Genomic DNA, 19,140 nt, shown 5'->3' with positions numbered 1-19,140 from the left:
AAGGAGGACTGCGAAAAAGCCCAGGCCGGCCTGTTCCTGACCACTGGGGGCCGTGCTCTTTGCTCAGCTTACCTGGGGGGGTCAGGCAGACACAGGGCAAGGGAGACAGGGATTCCAACAGGTAGGAGCCAGTTCCAACAGGGCCAGGTTGGGAGACAAGGATCAAATCAACCCCCAGCCACGCTGTGGGGAGCATAGCCCCAGCCCCCTCACCTGACTGCCATTGAGGCCAATCCAGGGCTCCTGGCCATAGGTGAACATCTCCCACAGCGTGACCCCAAACATCCAGGTGTCGCTGGCATGGGAGAAGGTGCGAGTCTTCAGGCTCTCAGGTGCACACCTGGCAGAGGCAGGGGTCAAGCAGAAGGCCTCTCAGAGCACCCCCACCCCCTGCATCAGCGCCAGTGGACCCCAAATGCTCATGCACAAGTGTGCCGTTGCCCCGCGTGCCCAGGTTCACAGTAGGTACTGGGGGCACAGTGTGAAGTTAAGGACTTCTTAACTACGGGGTGCACAGACTTGGACAAAATTGTCTCTGCTCAGGTCTTTTTTCCACGCGCGGCCTGGGGTGGGGAGAGGAGGATGTTCCCATGTCAGGGAAAGGAAGAAGGTCAGCAGCTCCAGAAGGGGCAAAAAGTGGGGTGGGATAAGATCTCAGGCTGTTTTCTAATTGTGGTGGGAGGATGACAATTTCCAGATTTGGGGCAGGATCCTAGGATTTAGGTCATTTCAGCAGGAAGGTGTGGGTGGGAAATCTGGATAGGGCCTGGGGAAGAACCAAAATGGGTGGGAACAGTCACAGTAGCTTTCCTCATCCCACACACTCTCTGGAGCTCCCTCTTGGGTAAGGAAGAAAAATGGCACTGCAGGGAAGCTAACAAAGGGTATTCATTCCACGGTGGACTGAGGCATGGGGAGTGAGGAGGAAGCCGCCCTAGATGGAGAATCAGAGATACCTCATGGGACTGGAGAGCTGGCCCTGCCACTCAAAGGGCGTAGGACCCAGGGAAAGTCACCCAAGAGCTCTAAGCCCCACGTTCTTCATCTGTGAAATGGGGATAACAATAATCTGCTCACTTCACAGGATTGTTTTAAGAGGGCTGCATAAAAAAAGGTGACCTTATAATTTACCATTCAAACCAGGACGCTTGAGTATGAAAGGAGGTGCTATTAATTACTCCAGGACATCAGGCATAATCCAGGATGTGTGATCATCCTAGATATAAAGTCAGTAATTAATTAGGGGTGACTGTACATCCTGGATTAGAGGGTTTTCTGGCAACCAGAACTGGACCGACTCCTCCCACCCCAAAGCAAGGAGATGACACTCCTTCAGGAGCCTCTGACAACAGAGGATAATGACGGTCTCAGCACACGATAAGCTCACACAGGGGCGAGGGCAGGGCCAGGTACCACCCTAGTGTGCAGGTGAACACCCCTCGTCAGTCTACAAGGCCCTGCCTGCCCCCAGCTCTACCTGGGACACGATTAGCAGCCAGTCTCTGCCTGGCTAACTTCTGGTATTTCAGGAGCTTAAAACTGCGTCTTCCAGGAAGCCTTAATGTGTCCTACAGCACTTATCCCTGTGCACCCTAGCACCTGGCACGTGGGCCCCTGAGAATTACCGGATGGATAAGTGAATGGATGGGCACACAACAAGGGCACCCCGGGCCCAGAAGAGACAAGGGCTGGTGGGTGTATGGAAGGCCCTGGAAGCTCTGAAGCCTGGGTGTGTAGGGACCGGGTGGGGGGGGGGTGGTCCAGGCCCCGCGAGCTGGCAGCGCCTGCCCCTCACCAGGCAAAGGGCACCTTGCGGTGCTCCTGCATGACGTAGTGGTCGTCATTCTGGGGTAGTGCTCGCATCAGCCCGAAGTCCCCGATCTTGACCAGGTCACGGGTGGCCAACAGCAGATTGCGGGCGGCCAGGTCACGGTGAATAAAGCGCTTGGACTCCAGGTAGCCCATGCCCTCAGCCACCTGCACAGCGTAGCGGCTCAGGGTACCCAGGAGGAAGTGGCCCTGGTGCTTGCGCAGCCGGTCCAACAACGATCCCAGAGGTGCCAGCTCTGTCACCTGAGGCCACGGAGGAGGAAGGAGGAATAAGCATGGCTGAGCCCTGCCCCTCCCTCAGCTCCTCCCCTCAAGGCCTGCCAGAGCCGTGCTCCATGCTCCTCCCTGGCCTGCTCTCCAGGGACCTCTAGGAATCCTACAGCTTCCCAAGCCTCTCCCCTCTAGGGAACATGGGAAACCGAGGCCCAGAAGAGCAACCCAAAGAGGCTCAGGTTAGCAAATGCCAAACACTAAACTCTGGGACCGGCCCCTCCCGTGGGTGCAACCCTCTGCCGGTGAACACAAGCCAAACCCAGAGAGATGGAAGTGAGCTCCAGCGGACACCAGGGTCGGTCAGTACCGGGGTAGGCCTGTGAGCCCCCTTGCCACATCAGGTGGGGGACCAAAGCAGGATCTGGAGGACCTCTGACCTTCATCAGGATGGAGGGAGTAACCACAGCACAGGCAGGAGGTGAGGGGCACAGGGTCCTCCCTGCTGCCATCCCCCTTCTGCCCACAGCACTTACCATCTTCATGGGCGGTGTGAGCACCACACCGTAGAGGCGAATGAGGTTCCGGTGGTCAAGCGAGTGCATGGCATTGACCTCCCGGATGAAGTCATCCATGGCCTCTGGCTGGCTCAGCACATCAGGCTTCAGGCACTTCACAGCCACACTCACCTGGCCAGAGTGGGGACTGCAGAGTCAGGACAGGCCCCAGCCTCCACACTCCGGGCTAGCCTGCTCCCCACTCCAGCCTCAGACCTGCTCATCGGGTGAGTGAGCGTGTCCCAGGGGCCTGTGGCCTGGCAGGGGGAGGGCAGCTTACCCCAACAGCCATGAGCTGGGCCTCCCCTTCCTGCGGGAGTACCCAGGTTAAGTGGCAACCGCAAGGTAAGAGATGACCGGTACAATGACGGAATATTAAAATGTTATGATAAGATATGTTTTTGGTGTAGAAGGATTTAAAGCATTTAAAATGCTTTAAATATAATGCTTTAAATAAAATGCCATAAAACTAATCTGGTGACAGAAATCAGAAGAGTGGCTTCCCTTGAAGGGAGGTTATACTCAGTGGAAGAGGCATGAGGGAGCCTTCTCGGGTGACAGAGATGTTCTACACCAGTGGTCCCCAACCTTTTTGGCCCCAGGGACGGGTTTGTGGAAGACGGTTTTTCCACAGACTGGGATGGGGGGGTGCTGGATATGAGGGTTCAGGCGCTAATGCGAGCGATGGGGAACGGCAGATGAAGCTCGCTCACTTGCCCACCACTCACCTCTTGCTGTGCGGCCTGGTTCCTAACAGGCCGTGGACTGGTCCCGGTCCACGGCCCGGGGGTTGGGGACCCCTGTTCTACATCACAATCTGGGCAGTGGTCACACGGGCCCACGCGTATGTGAAAAGTCACTGAGCCGTACATTCAAGAACTGTATGCTTTACTGCACACACGCTATCTTTCCCTCCAGGGAAAATTTTTTAAATACAATACTAAGATGAAAGGGCAAGTGTTAAAAAGTTGTGTCTAAAATGTGTATCTTAAAGAAATTCAACAAAATGTCTGAAGGGAAAAAAGGTGTAAATGCTAACTCTGCTTCCTCTGAGTGGTGGGATTACAGGCTTTATTTTGTTTTTCTTATTTTTAAGTCTCCAAACTTTTATGATCATTAGTTTTATAACTGAAAAAAGGAACATGTGTCTAGTTAACCCTGAGCACGGACTCCAGGGTGAGCCACTTTGGACCTGTCCCCAGCCCCCTTCACATCCCAGCAGAGGGGACAGATCCACCTCAGAGGGCAGAGCAGGGCCTGCCACGCCCCACAGGACCCAGAGAGCTCACCGTCTTCCCCGAGGGGGCGTCCCACTCGCCCCTGCGCACCACGCCAAAGGAGCCATCTCCCAGCTTCTCAAAGAGATGCAGGTCCTTCTCCCCAATGAGGCAGGTGAGGCTCTGCAGGGACCCCTCCGCTGCTGGGCCTCCGGGGGTGGGTGAGGTCTTCCGGAAGGTGCTCTGAGAGTGATGAGGGGGGAACTCAGCCTCCAGCCGCTTTCCACTGAACACCTGTTTGAAGGCAGCCAGGGGCCAGATGGAACCCTGAGGCCCCAGAGCCGGTCATTCAGTCCTGCCCCACTGGGTCCTTGGCGAGGCCGCCAGACAGGTTGTGGCTTTGCCAAACTTCTGGGGGGCGGCCTGGCTGGAGGCCCACGCCCCCTCCTGACCACACCTCCAAACGGGAACCCACGGCCTCGGTGTGGCCTCGGGCTACGTGCCAGAAACGGGCTGTCAGGCATGCAGCCTGCGGCGGCTGCAGTCCCACACCCAGCTGTGGGGTCAGGGATAGCCCAAAGCCCGGCACCACCTCTGCCCCCCTCCCTGCTCTGTACCCCTACCCAGCACAGACTCCAGCCCCTCACCCGAGCAGATGGGCAGGAGCCCTAGGGGCCCTCGCAAACACCTCCTGTCCATTTTTAGCCCTGGCCCCGTCTCTGGGTTGCCCATTTGGCGCTGTCTGTCTCCACCCTCCCCAGGGAGTCGGCTGCTCTTCATCCTGCCTGGGGAGAGGATAATTTGAGCCTGAGGTTGGACCGTGAGTGTGTATGGGGGTGCAGATGAAGGAAGGCCTTGCCGGGGAAGGGCCTGGGAAGACAGCTGGGCTTCTGGAGGGAGGCCTAGAGCTGAGGGCTCAGAAAGAAGGAAGGTTGGAGAGGACTCTGCAGCCTGGGCTGGAGAGGGAAGGGGCCAAAGGTCAGGGGACAGGAGGGAAGCCCTGAGGGTCAGAGCGGCCCTGTCAGCTTGACTTGGCCACCCTACCAGGGCATGCAAAGCCTCGGCTTCAGGCGGCACCCTCTGCCCAGTTGGCCCCTGCCCCCAAGGTCGGCAGAGCCTTGTCTGTATGGGGTGAAGGGGTCTCCAGTCTGAGGGCCTCTTCTGGCCGCTGCTCCGTCCTTCCTCCCAGCAACTGGCATCCCTTCCATTTGCAAGCAGTGTTCAGCTGACAAGGTCCTTCACAGCCTTTTTCTCAAGGGACCCTGCCCAAGGCCCCGTGAGGTAAGCTGGGCAAGTGCGGCTGGCACTGTCTTACTGGCCACATGCCTCAAGTCTGGAGCGGTCAACCGACTGGCCCGGGGACCTCCTGTGAGTCGGTGGTAGATCCAAGACCCCCTGAATCCTGCACACCGTGTGGCTCTTCCCTCCTGCCTTCGCCCGCCCCAACACACCCATCCTCCCCTAAAACCTGGGCAAGGGACCAGGACAGTGTCCCCAGTAAAGGCCACAGGATCCCAAGAGACAGCCCCTTGCCAGATCACAGCCAGGAAATCTCTGCGGCCCAATCCCAGATCCAGCTGTTCTGCACTGCCCGCCCCTCTCCCCAGCCCTGAGGCCAGAAGTGGGGGGAAGGCCCGGCTGGTTCACTTCCTTTCACATTGTCTTCCAGACAATGGGCAAAGTTCCCCTGAGTCAGACCTGGGACTCACCACTCCAGAGACCCAAATTAGGGCAACGGGGTGGGGGCGGGCCTTGGGGAAGGAAGCTGTCAGTGGGGCCCGGTGACCAGAGAAACCCTCCACAGACTAGGGAGGTGCGGGATGAGGGAAGCAAAGACGTCCTGGGTCCAGACGGCCCCACCGCCCCACGCTGGACACCGGCCCCAACACTTAGGCAAAGCGAGGGCTCAAGTTACAGCGCACTTGTCAACAAGCGCCTGTTCCATGCCCGGCACCACTGCCTGGCGGGAGGGGACGTGAAGCCAAGGCTACACACAGGCCAGTCAGTGCCGTCTCCAGCGGAGACAGACGCTTAGCCAGGCAGCTCTACAAGCACCCTGCCCGATAAGACCCCGGAGGTGGGAGGTCTGTACAAAGTGCGAGATTATACTGCGGGGAGTGGGGGAAGGCTCTCAGGACGACACCAGAGGAGGCCCCAGTGAGCTACCCCTCCCACGTCCCTCCCTGTCCACCCACCTTGCTCATCCAGGACTTGCGTTTGCACATGGCCTTCCTCCTCTTCACAGCCTCCCACAGCCGCCGCTGGCCTGCGGGGAGGAAGGGGAACCCGTGCTGTTAAGGCGCTCACACCCCCAAGAGGCTGCTGCCCATCGCAGGCTTCCTCGGTCACCCTGGGGGGAGTCCACCACTAGACACTGCCCAGCACGATGACACCAAGGAAACAAGCCATCCCCACCAACCAGGGGCTGCCATTAACCAGATGGTCACTGCATTCCACTTCTAGGCAATCCTTCTCGAACTGGATGGAGGTATTTAACCACCAAAATTGAACAGTAGTGCTCTTATGCCAACTCTCAAGAAAAAAAAAAAAAAAGGTAACGGACAGAATTTCCCCAATTTTGAGTTTTTCTCCCATAAAATTTTATTATGTTACTGGCATCAGATATCAACTCTCTAGGCTAAAAGCAGCGTAAGTCAGTGTCTAAATTAGCACATCATTACTTATTTAGCTATTTCAGGCTGAATGCACTCAAAAGTTTCTAATGTTCTACAAGGAACACTGTGACTTCTAGAAGCTATAGTCACTACTTTCAGGATAAACACATAGAAAAAAAAAAAAGAGTTCAACTTATAGAACAGATCTTTGTAGGAGAGACAGAGAAAGGGAGAGATGAGTAGAAAAGCAGCAAACCATCATCTGAAGGATTTTATCTTCCCTTCTCCACAGACCTCTGGACACTAACCCCCCTGGTGTTCAGAACAGACTCAATTCTACATTTATAAAAGAGGAGAAGATGGAAGAAATACACCCTAGAAATGTCTGCACAAACAAAACAGAGTGCGTAGTTAATCCTGAGTAGCCAGAAATTTAAGTAAGATTCCTCAAACTCCAATTCACCTTCACAACCGCAAACTGTCCTCATGCACTCACTGTGTACAGCATCTACTGATGCCCCTCTGCCCCACCGCGGGGGCTCTTGGACAGGCAGTGAGAGTTCTCAGCTCTGCCACCCCACGGAATAAAGGGGGGAGGGCTCTTCCATGCGGTTGCCGATCCTGAGGACAGAGGAGGTAAATGGTCAGTGGGGCGACGACAGGCAAGGCCAATGCCCCCACCTACCAGGCCGGCCCATGCCAATCTTCTCCAGGTCCTCATTCTTGACATACTCAAAGTGGGACAGGCGGGTAACGTTGAGGTCGTCGCGGAGCCGCAGGAAATACTGCTGCAGCTGCACCTCGGACAGCAGCTCCAGCAGCCAGCCTGTGCCCTCCTCCGGCTGCATGCTGCCGCTCCCCAGCCTCTGCGGGGAGAGAAGAATGGCTCAGGGACCGTGGGATGCAGGCAGGTAACAGGCGACCCCGCCTCTGCCTTGGGCTCACCCACATCCTACTATGTGCTGTGGGGAAGAACTCACACCACCTTCTTGCTCCCCAAAACAGCTGTACAGAAGAGCCTGTAGCCACCTGTCCTCCTCCTATGGCAACAAGGGTAGAATCAGGGCAGTTGGGACACAGCCCAGGCCCTGGAGTTAGGGTCTTACTCCCCAAATCTGCCATCCATGGCCGAGTGACCTGAGATCAAACTCTGTTCTCCGGTTCCCCACTGGCTCTTAAACGCTCCTGTTGTCACAAGGCCTTTGAGAATCTGATGAAAACTATCGAGTGTATCTCCAGGAAAATATATGTATCCTTATTCATAACGTTTTAATTACAAAACTTTTGGGGGTGCAGTGCCCCTTGAGACCCATCCATGAGCTCCCCAGACCTGATGGGCCCCACAGGGACTAGATGAGCTCTAGCTACTGTCCTCTCAATGCCTGACATCGCATGAGCCTCCCCCCAGGTCCAAAGACCCCTCCACAGGCCACCACACAAACACCTCCAGGACCACAGGAGGGTCAGAGGGAAGGAGGGGCAGAGGCTGGGGCGGGCTTTCAGACTGCTGTCAACGGCTGTCACAACAGACTCTGGTCAAAGCTTTAAACATTTTCCAGAAATACCAGAAATCTGAATCGATGTGTAAAATCTCGCTATTAAAATTTTTTTTTGAAAAGGTACTATACACACATGTAAGATATTCAAAAGGCACACGAGAGCCGTAAAGTCTCATCCCTCTCTTGCCGCACAGCCACCTCAGCCCCATCCCCAAAGTCGGCTGCCATTCATGACTTTTACGCGTTCTTCCAGACTTGTTTTTTCCCCACACAAATACTCACCCATTACCCACACCATTCTGTTCCTTGTTTACACTTGACATTAGATCTTTCTCCTGACTTTTGAACTATGTCAACTAATTCAAGTTTGAAATACACACACGCAAGCACATGTGTATGCTGTGCTGGTCAAACAAAATTACATGCAGGCCTCAATCAGCCAAGGGGCCACCAGACCTGTTACACCCTCTGGGGCCCAGAGAAAGAAGCCAGTGGCACCCTCAAAACTAAGCAGCCCGACACTAAACCCATCCTTGTCCGAGTAAGACCCATCAGAGCTGAGGGCTTGGCCAGCCCCTGACCCGTGTTCAATCACCACTGGAGAAGACAGGGATGAGGGAAAAGGCCAGCTGCCCCAAGACCCCCTCCTCCCGACTTGGAGGTGGCCTTGTCCCCCAGCGCTCATCACAGGTCACACTAAGAGAGCAGGTGCTCACAGTCTGGGACCAGCATGAGCCTTCTGCTCTCACAGTTCCCAGCGGTGCTGCCAACCCAGTGCCAGGAGCTCAGACTCTCCCAGGCAGCCCAGGGCAGTACAAAGAGCCACCACTGGGAAAGAGAAGCCCTCAGTTCAAACCCTGGTTCCTCTACCAAAGTGGCTGGTCCAGAAGGGGGTTTCCAAACTTTAAGCCCTAATCCTTCACCCAGATGGTTCTCATGAGGGCCATACAGCCCCCTAGGGGGCATTTTTGGCTGTCACAGTGTTGGGGGACCATTAGTGGCACTGAGTGGGTGGCTGGGGGACTCACACACTGTCCCAAATCCCATACAACTTAATTCATGCAGGTGAGAAATTTGTCTATAATCATCTGATTATAAATCAAACCCCATTTTACATATGAACAAGAAAGCATTTTTATAGTGTTAATACAGACTGAATTTTCCTGGAATGGAGCTACTGTGTAAACTGAGGGAAAACTGGCCTTTTGCTTTGTTTGGAACTTAACCCACCATTCAGAATGGTGGACATTTCTGAATGTCCACCATTCAGAAAAATATCACTGAAGGCAGCCCACCCTACTATTTCAAAACTCTCCTCTCAGTCAGCACTTGTGTAGATGTTGCCGTGCTGGTTCTACCTGAGGTCTTAGCATCTGACTGCTTGGTGATGTCAGATTGTACTGACATATTAGAATACACAAAATGCTACAATCGATTTCCTTTTGGTTCTCCTTTATATTACAGGAGGCATTAAGTTGACTGACCACACACACACAGAGTAAACAGGTTGTATTTCTCTTAATTTTAGTTAAGAAAAATAAAAACTCTAACACTTCAACTACAGTTAACTACATGCTGGGCACAGTTCTGAGCACTTAGCTGTATTAACTCACTTATCCACAGCAAAGCCATCTGTTACAAACAAGGAGGTGTGGACTTAAGAGGGCAGGGCACCACTGCTTTCCAGAAGAAAGCCCCAAAGGTGCCCTGTGAAAATCACTAACCTAGGCCCCGTCTCTCTGTGGCATGACCAGGAGAGGCCAGCCAGCACTTCCGCCATCACTATTCCATCCCTGGAGCAAAATGATCCCACCCCCTACACAGCTCAGCCCAAGAAGAGGCTGGCCACCAGGGCAAGTGGTCTGAAGATCCCCACTGCTTCCTCCCCAGTCTCCGAATCCCAGGGCTCCAGGCCACTCATTCCTACCCTCCTGGGGGTAGGAGGCAGCCACTCCTGAGAACAGGTCCAAGCCCTGCCCTGTGTGGTCCGGGCTGGGAGAGACCCAGAGGCCACTCCCCTGAAGAAGCTGCTTAGAAAGCACAGTCTGCCCTGTTCCTTTACCCATGAAACACCAGCTAACAAATCTCCCTGCTCAGCTGGGTCCTCCCCTCCCTGCTCCCCAACCCCAGGAACAGGGCTGCTCTGCGTGGGGCGGGTGTGTGTGGGGGGAAGACTAGAGAGAACACTGGGATCTGGGTGAGAAGAAAGCAGCCAGGGTCCCTGTCCGGTCTCCACCACCCCACCCAGGGTGACCCTGGACATGTCCCCTCCCTCCCCTCCCTCCCTCTCTAGCCCATGTCTTTGTCGGTGAAAGCACAGGGCACTGCTGCGGCTGCCCCCAGCACAGCCCCGTCCACACACCTGTGTCTGACACGTGTGGCTCTCATGGCCGGCACGCACACTTCCCACACACGCTCTCCTGACACACTCGCCACCAAGAATGCAGCCGCTGGAGCAGGGAGGCCCTGAACCCCTGTCAAGCAGCCCGGTCCTGCTCTCTGGCCCTCAGCGCAGGGCTGCCTCTCAGTCTGTCCAGCTCCCACCCGCAACCCCCCACTCACTGTGTAGAGTCTCCGCCGGAGTCTGGCAAGAAGAGGGAAGGAGAGCTCTAAGCCAGGGAACCGACGAGCTGCTGGCATCTCCACGGAGCTGGACCCCCTGACCAGGTCACCGGGGCTCTGGCCCGAGGGAGGTGGGGTGGGCAGTGGTCTCAGCTCCTGAATTTCAGGTTCTGCCCAGAAGTGAAGTTGGCCAGAGGTCTGCCCCAGAGACCCCCCAAATCCCACACCAGGGGTGGGAAATGGAGCAGAAGAATAGGGTGGTCCCCTTTTCTCTGCTCTACAGCTGTTTCCACAGCTGGCTACCCTGGCAGGAGAGAGTTAGTTCTTCTCTCAGTTGACTGCAGCCTGGGTCCTCAGTCGTGTGTCTCTGTCTTCTCTCCAGCGCAGTGGTCACGGCTCCAGCCCTACTCCCTGGCTCCCCCGCCAGCCCGCCTCCCTCCCCCCTCCCTCCGCAGCTGAGCAGCTCTGACACTGGCTGAAAAAGGACCTTTCTGAATCACTGCCAAGAGGGCGGCGGGAATGGGGGTACTCTTCCTCCCAGCCACCCGCGCTGCCCCCACCTCCTCCCCGCACACAAGGCCCCTGTCTCTGGCTTCCACCCCAGCCCCCAGAGCTGCAGACAACCCCTGGGATTTTAGGGTGGGGGCTAGGTCAATCAGGCAGCAATATACAAAGAGGCCCCCGTAGCGCCTGTCTGGGGCTGTGAGGGCTTAGTGCACAGCCTGAGCTGGGGGCTTGGACACCAGAGAGTCGTTCCTGGACCTTGCAGGCAGACCCTTCGGAGACCCTCCCCCATCTCCCAGTCCCAGCCTTGGCTGGGCGTCTCCTGGCTCAGGCCCTAATGTGGCCCTGTTACCCTGGTGCCCGACGGAAATAGGAGTCCGGCAGCCTGCCAGAGCGGGGCAGTCCAGCCAAGAGCCGGGGTGGGGGGAAGAATCTCCCAGTCCAGCTGGCCAAGATCCAAAGCCCCCTCAAAACACACAAATATGCCCCTAAACCCTGCAATGCCCCCAGCCAAAGCTAGAGGATTCCGGGCCACAGGAGGTCTCCTGAATAGCACCTACACACACAGACAACAGCCCCACCCAGAGGGAACTGCAGTCACCCCATGAAGCCCCCGTGGAACCTACACATTCCTAGAGCTGACAAGTGATCCCTCTGGCCCTCCTCAAGGGCGCCAGCTGCTCTTACACCCCCCTCGCTACAGCCCCCAGACACACCTGACAGCTGCAGGAAGTCCTCTCAGGCTCCCTCAGCACCCCCCTCCCAGCCATGCCCAGGGAGCCCCTGTTTCTTGCACACTGCTCTCTTGTCCCTATCCAGCTGGCCACCAGCTCTGGGAGTCCCAGCTGGCTGGTGGAGTAGGCAGCTGGGGTTGAGTTTTGGGGAGTCAGCATCCCAGGCTCTTTCCAGGGCCTCTCTCTTAGTGCTTGACCTCCCTGGCAGGGAGGTGCCTGCAGGGACAGTCGTTTCCAGATCTGACTCAGGGAGTGGGGAAATGGGACACCCCCAGCAATCAGTCCTCTTTCCCATCCCCCTGTCATGTCATCCACCACCACCCAAAGCTTGTGAGGCCAGCCAGGTGCAGCCTCCCTTCGGTGCCAGTGAATCACCAGTCTGAGAATGGAATCAGAGCTAATGGACAAGATGAGGTCGGGTCAAGGTCACACTGGAGCTGACCTTCCCGCAAACGCTGGCTCACAATGCCCACAGCACAGAGAAGCCTATTGCTTATTTCCCACAAAGCACCATTCTGAAGGAGATCCAGGGACCTGACTTCAAGGGACAGTTTAAGCAGGATTATTCCCTCTACCGCAAGTTGGAGGACTGCTGGATTTGAATGGCCAGACTGAAAATTATAGCCACCCCCTGAAAGATGTGCCCCAAATCCACAAGAACCCCATGCCTGCCTGTTCCCTTGCACATCAGGTAAGAACAAGCCTCAGTAGCTTGCTCAGCAATCCAGCTGTGGGAGGCTGTGGAGAAAAGCAAAGCATGGTCAGGGGTCAGAGGTCAGGCCAGCTCCTGGACCTCTTCTCCCAGCCCCAGAAAACAGCCACCTTTCTGCACCGCCACCCCCACCCCGCTTCGTCCTGTCAGTGACTGCCCTCTACTGGTCAAGAGAGAAAGTGCTTGATCTCCAAGGGGAAGGGAAGCCGACCCATAAATACCATGGTCATGTTTTCCAAAGCAAACAGGGACATTTGGCTTAATACGCAGATTCATAAAGCCAATAAGAGGGAATGTCCAGGGCACAGGGACTCAGTGTCCATAAAGGACTAAACCCACATCCTGGCAGTGCTTTCGGGGCTCCCCTGCAGCGATGAAGCAAGCCCAAAGGGCAGCTTAATTGGGTTCCAAGGACTCAGAGATACTGAAGCAGATGTCAGCAACAGGAATTCACCACCACTGACTCGCCCCGCCCCACCCCACACACAAACACATCACCCTTCTTTACCCAGCATCCCAGCCCCCAGGATCTGTCCTGGGGCCAGGATCACAGATACCCCTCACTCCTGAAAGGCTCCCCTCAGCTCACCAGCAGACGATGCGGTCTAGGGCCTGGCTACCTGGCTATCCCCCAGGTTTCCCCTATTACCTGCTGTCCCTCCTCGGCCCCAGTGAGGCGCAGATATGCAAATCTCTCACCCTTGGAACCCAAACTCCGGGCTTTAGGGCCCGGGAGGGGAGCAGAGCCCTCCCGCAGTCCCCGCCCCTCCAGCGCACCGGCAGCGTCACTGCCCTGCGTCCTGAGGGGCCGGGCCTCGAGCATCCTCAACAAGGAGGGCAGGGACCGCTAAAGCACCTCAGCCAAGGGAAGGCCCAGTCCTCGGGCCCGCACGCACCCCACAGACCCGTATCTGCCACCTGCAGCTAGAGCGAGGGAGCAGAGCCTCGTGGTAGCGGTCTCTCCCGCTGGGCCTGCGGCTGCCCCTCCCCCAATCTCGTGCACAGGCTCCATTCCAAGGAGCCGCCTCTCCGCAGCGCAGGCTGCCCCCCAGAGAGCCAGGTGCGGGGCTGCACCTTCACTGACCACGGAGCCACAGCTCCCCTCGGCCCCTGGCCGCCTCCAGGACCCCAGAGATCCACAGCCACCGATCAGGTCCTAGGGACTCAAGGGCCCCCATACTCCATGACAAGGGGGGGGGGTCCGTCCAAGAAGCTCACAGAAGAGAAGCCCCCATCCTAACTCGACCTGAGACCCCTCCCTCTAGACCCCTCTCCTTCCACCAGCCCAGCTTCCACCTAGCTCCAAGCATGCGCCCACCTGCCAGGCTCCCTGGTGCGCTGCCATTCCGCACTCCACTCAGGCCCGGGGAACCTGCCCAGCCCACTCCTCTCCGCAGTGGAAGCCACGCCCCCCGCGTCCGCACTGGGAGGGAGACCTCAGCCCTCCGCAGCCCACGCCTCTTCTCACCAGCCTGGACTTCTCCCCGCCTGCACCTCCACCCGCCCCGCCCCCAAGACTGCTCGGCCGGGCAGAGCACTGTGGCTGACCTCTCTGGGCTCAGAAGAGTGCGAGTACCCACACTCCCTCCCGCAGGAGCTGCTCCAACACGTGTCCACGCAGGGCTGTCACCCAGTGCCAGGATGAGGACATTGCTAGTGGAGGAAGTCCCACGGCAGAGGCCCCAAGGTGCCACACGCACACCCTCTCATTCCAATGGCATCTGAAGCATCCACTGACTCCTCAGTACCGGGTATTTAGGGATGAGCTCAGGGCACCCTCACACCTTGGGGGTTTGGGGCAGAGGAGGAGGGAAATGCTGAGACACCTCTACTCCCCACTCCCCTCCCCCCCACACACACTCCACCTCAAGACTGAGGAAGGAGACCCCGGGTGGGCACTAGGTGAGTTCCCATAAGGCTCACTCTTCAAAAGCTCCTGCTCCAGCTGAAGCGCGTTGGCATAGGGGATGACCCTGCCAAGCAGGGTGTGTATTCTAGGCAGAAGCTCCTCTGCATCTTACTGCAGCTATGGCAGAAACTGGTTTTGGGAGCAGCTGCAGGAACACTCAGGAGGCCTTCGAGAACGAGAGGCTGAAAATGCCAGGCCCCCAGATCCCTCCTTCTCCTGGTTGGATAAAGAGTCTGATCTAAACCATTCCCCCATCCTGCTTTCTCCCCACCTCCTCCCTCCACAAGGCCCCTGCCTCCGAAAGCCATCCTATTACAAGATACCCACAAGATCCAAACTGCCTCTAGAATTTGGGGAATCCACCCCACGTGTATACCCTCTGGTCTACAACTTGCGCCCTTATCTCTAAAGGGAGCCGGTAGTGGCCCAGGAACCAGCCTGCCTCTGCCATCCACTCCCCTCCCCCAGGCTCTCCAACAGCATCAGTCAAGTTACAAATCCACACTGAGGAGCAGATGTGACATGTAATTTCCGGCCAAGAAGATTTTTCCAAAACAATCTACCGTATTCTCAGGAATATATGCCAGGCCAGCTCTCTGGTATCTCTGCCCTCCCTCTTCTCCAGGCCCTGGAGGGAAAACAACATATTGGGAAGGAGAAGGAGGGGGGCTTATGGCTCCTCTCCCAACCAGAGGATTATCTTGCCTACACATGCCAGCCCCACCAAGCCCAGTCAACCTCAACTCACCCCTCTGTGTGCAGCGCCCAAGCTTCTGGACCAAGGCCAGGCTGGTTCCCCTTGGGACTTCATCCCAGAGGGAACTGTACCAGGTAACCCCACACCTTCAGGTCATCCCAGGTCTGAAATCACACTGGTCTGGGGAGGAGGCTGGCCACAGGCCAAGGGACAGAAGGGGGTGATTCAGACACATACCATGGCTGTCCACACCCTCTCCATCTCCAGGCCACAGTGGCCCACTCCCTTCCAGGGGAGCTTGGCAGCTGAGGCCCCGAGGACAGTCAAGCCTGAGGCATATTTGCCAGCAGTGCTGAGCCCACAGGCCCTGAGTCTAACCCTGAGGGCTCTTCACCCTTCTCCTTAACTGTGGATATTTCCTAAGACTTTGGAACTCACCCTTCCTTCTCTTCCCTCCCTGGGAGTCACCTCCTCTCCTCCCAGGGCTCCAATTAGCACCATGTGCTGTCTGTCTCCATTCCTGAGCTCTAGAAGCTCTACACCCATGCTTCTAGACATTTACAGCCAGCTCCACCAGGAGGATGCAAAGGTACCCTAAATTCTACATGTCCAAATTGAGCTCATCAACCCCCGCCTTAAACCTAGCTTATGTGTGCTCTTATACCCTGACTGAAAACATCACAAGCCAACACCAGCCACCTAGGCTAGACACCTCACCCCTGGGCAAATGCCTTAACCTCTAAGCCTCAATTTCCTTATCTGCAAATGGGAATAAATAGTATGTCCTTCAGAAAGTGCAAACTCAATGAGATCATGAACGGCACACTTAGCACAGCATCTGGCACGTAGTTGCCTATTCTTATACTGTCATCTGAACACGGATCCGAAGTTCCTCTCCTGCTTACATCCTCTGTAATTCCTCACTGAGCCAAATACAAGGCCCTTCAGGATCCATCCCTTGCCTATCTGTCCACCTCCAACTCTTATCATTTCCTTCAAACGTCTCCATATTCCAACCAAGTCAGATACTTGCCCTTCCCTAGACACAACATCTTCTTTAATTTTAATGTCTTTGAGTTATTCTTTGTGATACTCTTTTCTCTTCATGATGAACTCCTACACATTTGGGTCCCTCAAGACCCAAATAAAACGTCATCTCCTTTGTAAATTCCCATTTCCTATCCCCAAACGGTTCTTTTTGCCATTGCTTCCCATGTTATTTTGTTCAAGTATGTGTGAAAACAAGAGTGGCATAAACACATAATACTACACGTGGAAAATAGCCAAAAGGATGAAAAAAATTTTAATTATCTATCATGCTCTGATCCTTAAAGGGTGCTATTTCTGTAGCACTCTGTATTAATACATAATTCTATTGAGGGAGCCCTATGTACGTACCTCTTGTGGTTTGTACATTGTAACCATCTGTTTATATCTGTCACCTTGCAAGAAGAATCTGGCAAGGCACCTGGTCAAAAGAGTTTGCTGAAAGGGACTTCAAGCCTTTGTGACAGACACTGGGGAAAGGAAGCCTGTCTCTTTTCCAGTGAGCTGGTACCACCTTATGTCCAGTGAATACCAGGAATAAGCCTGGCTGCCCTTGTTGGCCCTGGCTTTGCTTCCCCCCATTATTTCGAATCCAGAAAAGCAAGCACCTTCATGCGAAGAAGGGCAGCCAATCTCGTTACAGCTACTCCTGTCCCAGAACCACTAAGCTACTTTGCTCCCACAAAGCTATTTCAGCCCCGGGGACAACACAGCAGTCCCTCAAGGCAGAGGAAGAGCTTTGACTGAAGGCTGCCTTCTCATCAGACTGCGGAGGGAGAGCTGGGGATACCACAGGGTCGATCGATGGGCAGGAGGTCTTGTTTGTCAGGCATCCCAGCCTCGCAGAGAGAGAGGAGGGAGACGGGGGGGTCAGAGGGTGGGAAGGCAGGGCACAGAAGCAGGGGCAGACACACCAGATACAGGGACCCTCCTACGCCTCATCTCCTTTGACTCCAACAGAGAAGGAGGTGTAACTTTCAGAGAGGAAAGGAAAGAACCTGACTAAACACCACAACCACAGGCCCTCACTGAACCCAGTACCTCCCCACATCTACCAACTTGGTCTTGAAAGTTTTTTTTTTTTTGTGGTGGGGGGTACACAGTCCTCTCACTGTTGCAGCCTCTCCCGTTGTGGAGCACAGGATCCGGACGCGCAGGCTCAGCGGCCATGGCTCATGGGCCCAGCCGCTCCGCGGCATATGTGGGATCTTCCCGGACCGGGGCACGAACCCATCTCCCCTGCATCGGCAGGCGGACTCTCAACCACTGCCCCACCAGGGAAGCCCTTGAAAGTATTTTTTAGCTGTTTCACACTCCACCAGCGAAGACCAGTGTGCCAACCCTGACACCCAGAGACAGGACACTGAGAGCCCTAATACATTCCTGGAGCACCCCTCCCCCGCACATAAACACCACTCGAGTGTGACAGTGGGTAAATTCCTGCTGTTGCCTGGGTCTCTTGCACACACGCACCCCACACGCCCGAGTGACAGGGCTGGGATGCAGGGTACTGCAGAGAGCTGCCTCTCACCACCCTCTGGCCCAAACATCCTCCCGGCACCAAGGCCCAGCAGCCGAGGCTCCTGGGAAGAGAGGAAGGATGTAGTCTGGCTCCCAGCAGCCAGCCACTCCCAGGGCTCTTCCAGGGCTGGGCAGAGGCCGCCCAGCTGGTCACCCTGCCTACCAGCTCAGGCCTCACCCCACTCCCCCAACCCCTCAGCAAGAGCCTAGAGCTGAAGGGGCCTATTGTTGGGCCCTGGAGGTGGGGTGGGCCCAGAGCCGTGAATTGGAGAGCATTTACTCTGTGAGAGGGACTGCTCATCCCCTTGGGACAGAGTCCACACCAGAACCCCAGGAGCTAGGAACATCCAGCTCAGGGTGGGCTGCTGGGCCAGGGAGAGAAAGGGTACGAACCTGGAAGTGAGAGAGATGTCAGGGACTGCAAGATATTTAAGATACCTTAAATCCCACCCATTTTAGAGATAAAGAAACTGAGACCCTGAAAAGGAAGGGACATGCCTGGTCTGAGGCACCTAAGAAGCTGTCATAGGGAATGGATCCCTAGGAGCTGCAGAGCAGTTCAGAGCAATGGTGATTCCTCTCTGGCCATAGAGGGGCAGCCCTGCCAAGGTCAGGGACTAATAAAGGTCAGGGGCCTGAGCGGAGAACCTGCCTCAGGAGGAGACACAACATCCAGGGGACAGGCAGAGACAGGAAGAACCTAGAGTTCTCACATCCAGCAGAAGCCCTTGGCTCCCAGGACCTAGAGCTGCTGAATGAGGGCCCAGGCCAAACCTCTCACCCCACCCACCTCTTTAGTCACTCACCACATACTGACTGTGTGCTCACCCTGTGCTAGGTTTGGGGGACGATGAAGGAGGAGAAGTCACGATTCAGATCCTCAGAAAGACACTGTGTGCAAGTTCTTTACTAAAAGTTTTATCTTTCATTGCCTGATTAACCTGCCCCCCACTACCCTACATTATCCGCATTTTACAGATGAGGAAACTGAGGCTCTGAAGAGGTGACCAGGGTCACCTGTTACTGGAGAGTAACAGGTGAACCAGAATTCAGTCCATATACAACTGGACACGAAACTGCTTGGTTCAAGGATGTGAGCTTATGGAGGGCAGAGCTGGAGTCTTATTTGTTAAATATATACTAGATACTGAATGAATTCATGGATTCTGCGAGGAAGTTTAAGGAGGGAATAGAGGCTCCAGGAAAAGACAGATTGCACAAATGCACATAATTTCACTCCTTCCCAAAACCCCACCAAAGCCAAAATGATCAAAAGAGAAATTTTCTGAATGGCAAAAGTCCCTAAGGACGGGAAGAATAGTAGAAGAGAAAACCACAACATAGCTTTGGAAGCTAGAAAGCAGATGGCCAGTGACTCTGGAGAGCAGACCTGAGAAAATCCCCAATCCTAAGGTGAAAAGGACCTGATTGACCCCACAGAATCCTCAAAAGGCCTGGGAACTAGAAGCCCCAGAAACCTCTAGAAGAAGAACAGGTGCTAAAGATAGAGGATTAGTCAAAAGCTG

The 19,140-nt window shown here is 55.6% G+C and overlaps 1 protein-coding gene across 16 annotated transcripts in view; it reads right to left on the bottom strand.

Annotated features, from left to right (window-relative positions):
• The window catches only part of TNK2 (tyrosine kinase non receptor 2), a 37,782-nt gene that overhangs the window by 12,191 nt on the left and 6,451 nt on the right, over positions 1-19,140 (bottom strand). For 3 of the 16 annotated variants that reach the window (XM_032629823.1, XM_032629830.1, XM_032629839.1), the window contains exons 1-8: positions 12,401-13,719; positions 10,491-10,660; positions 7,115-7,295; positions 6,010-6,080; positions 3,887-4,108; positions 2,577-2,729; positions 1,796-2,073; positions 214-340 (exon numbers count right to left, since the gene is read on the bottom strand). In XM_032629823.1, the coding sequence (XP_032485714.1) occupies positions 214-340; positions 1,796-2,073; positions 2,577-2,729; positions 3,887-4,108; positions 6,010-6,080; positions 7,115-7,295; positions 10,491-10,660; positions 12,401-12,416 (1,218 nt within the window). In that variant the 5' untranslated portion in view covers positions 12,417-13,719. Of the gene's footprint in view, positions 1-213; positions 341-1,795; positions 2,074-2,576; positions 2,730-3,886; positions 4,109-6,009; positions 6,081-6,892; positions 7,051-7,114; positions 7,300-10,490; positions 10,661-12,400; positions 13,723-13,758; positions 13,832-19,140 lie in introns of those variants that run through there. The other 13 variants (XR_004349600.1, XM_032629831.1, XM_032629828.1 and 10 more) reach the window with 12 other exon arrangements.

Source organism: Phocoena sinus, chromosome 4 (genome assembly GCF_008692025.1).
Source record: "Phocoena sinus isolate mPhoSin1 chromosome 4, mPhoSin1.pri, whole genome shotgun sequence".
NCBI classification, from domain to species: domain Eukaryota; kingdom Metazoa; phylum Chordata; class Mammalia; order Artiodactyla; family Phocoenidae; genus Phocoena; species Phocoena sinus.
Note: the sequence above shows the minus strand (reverse complement) of the source record. Positions and strands in the feature narration are given on the sequence as shown.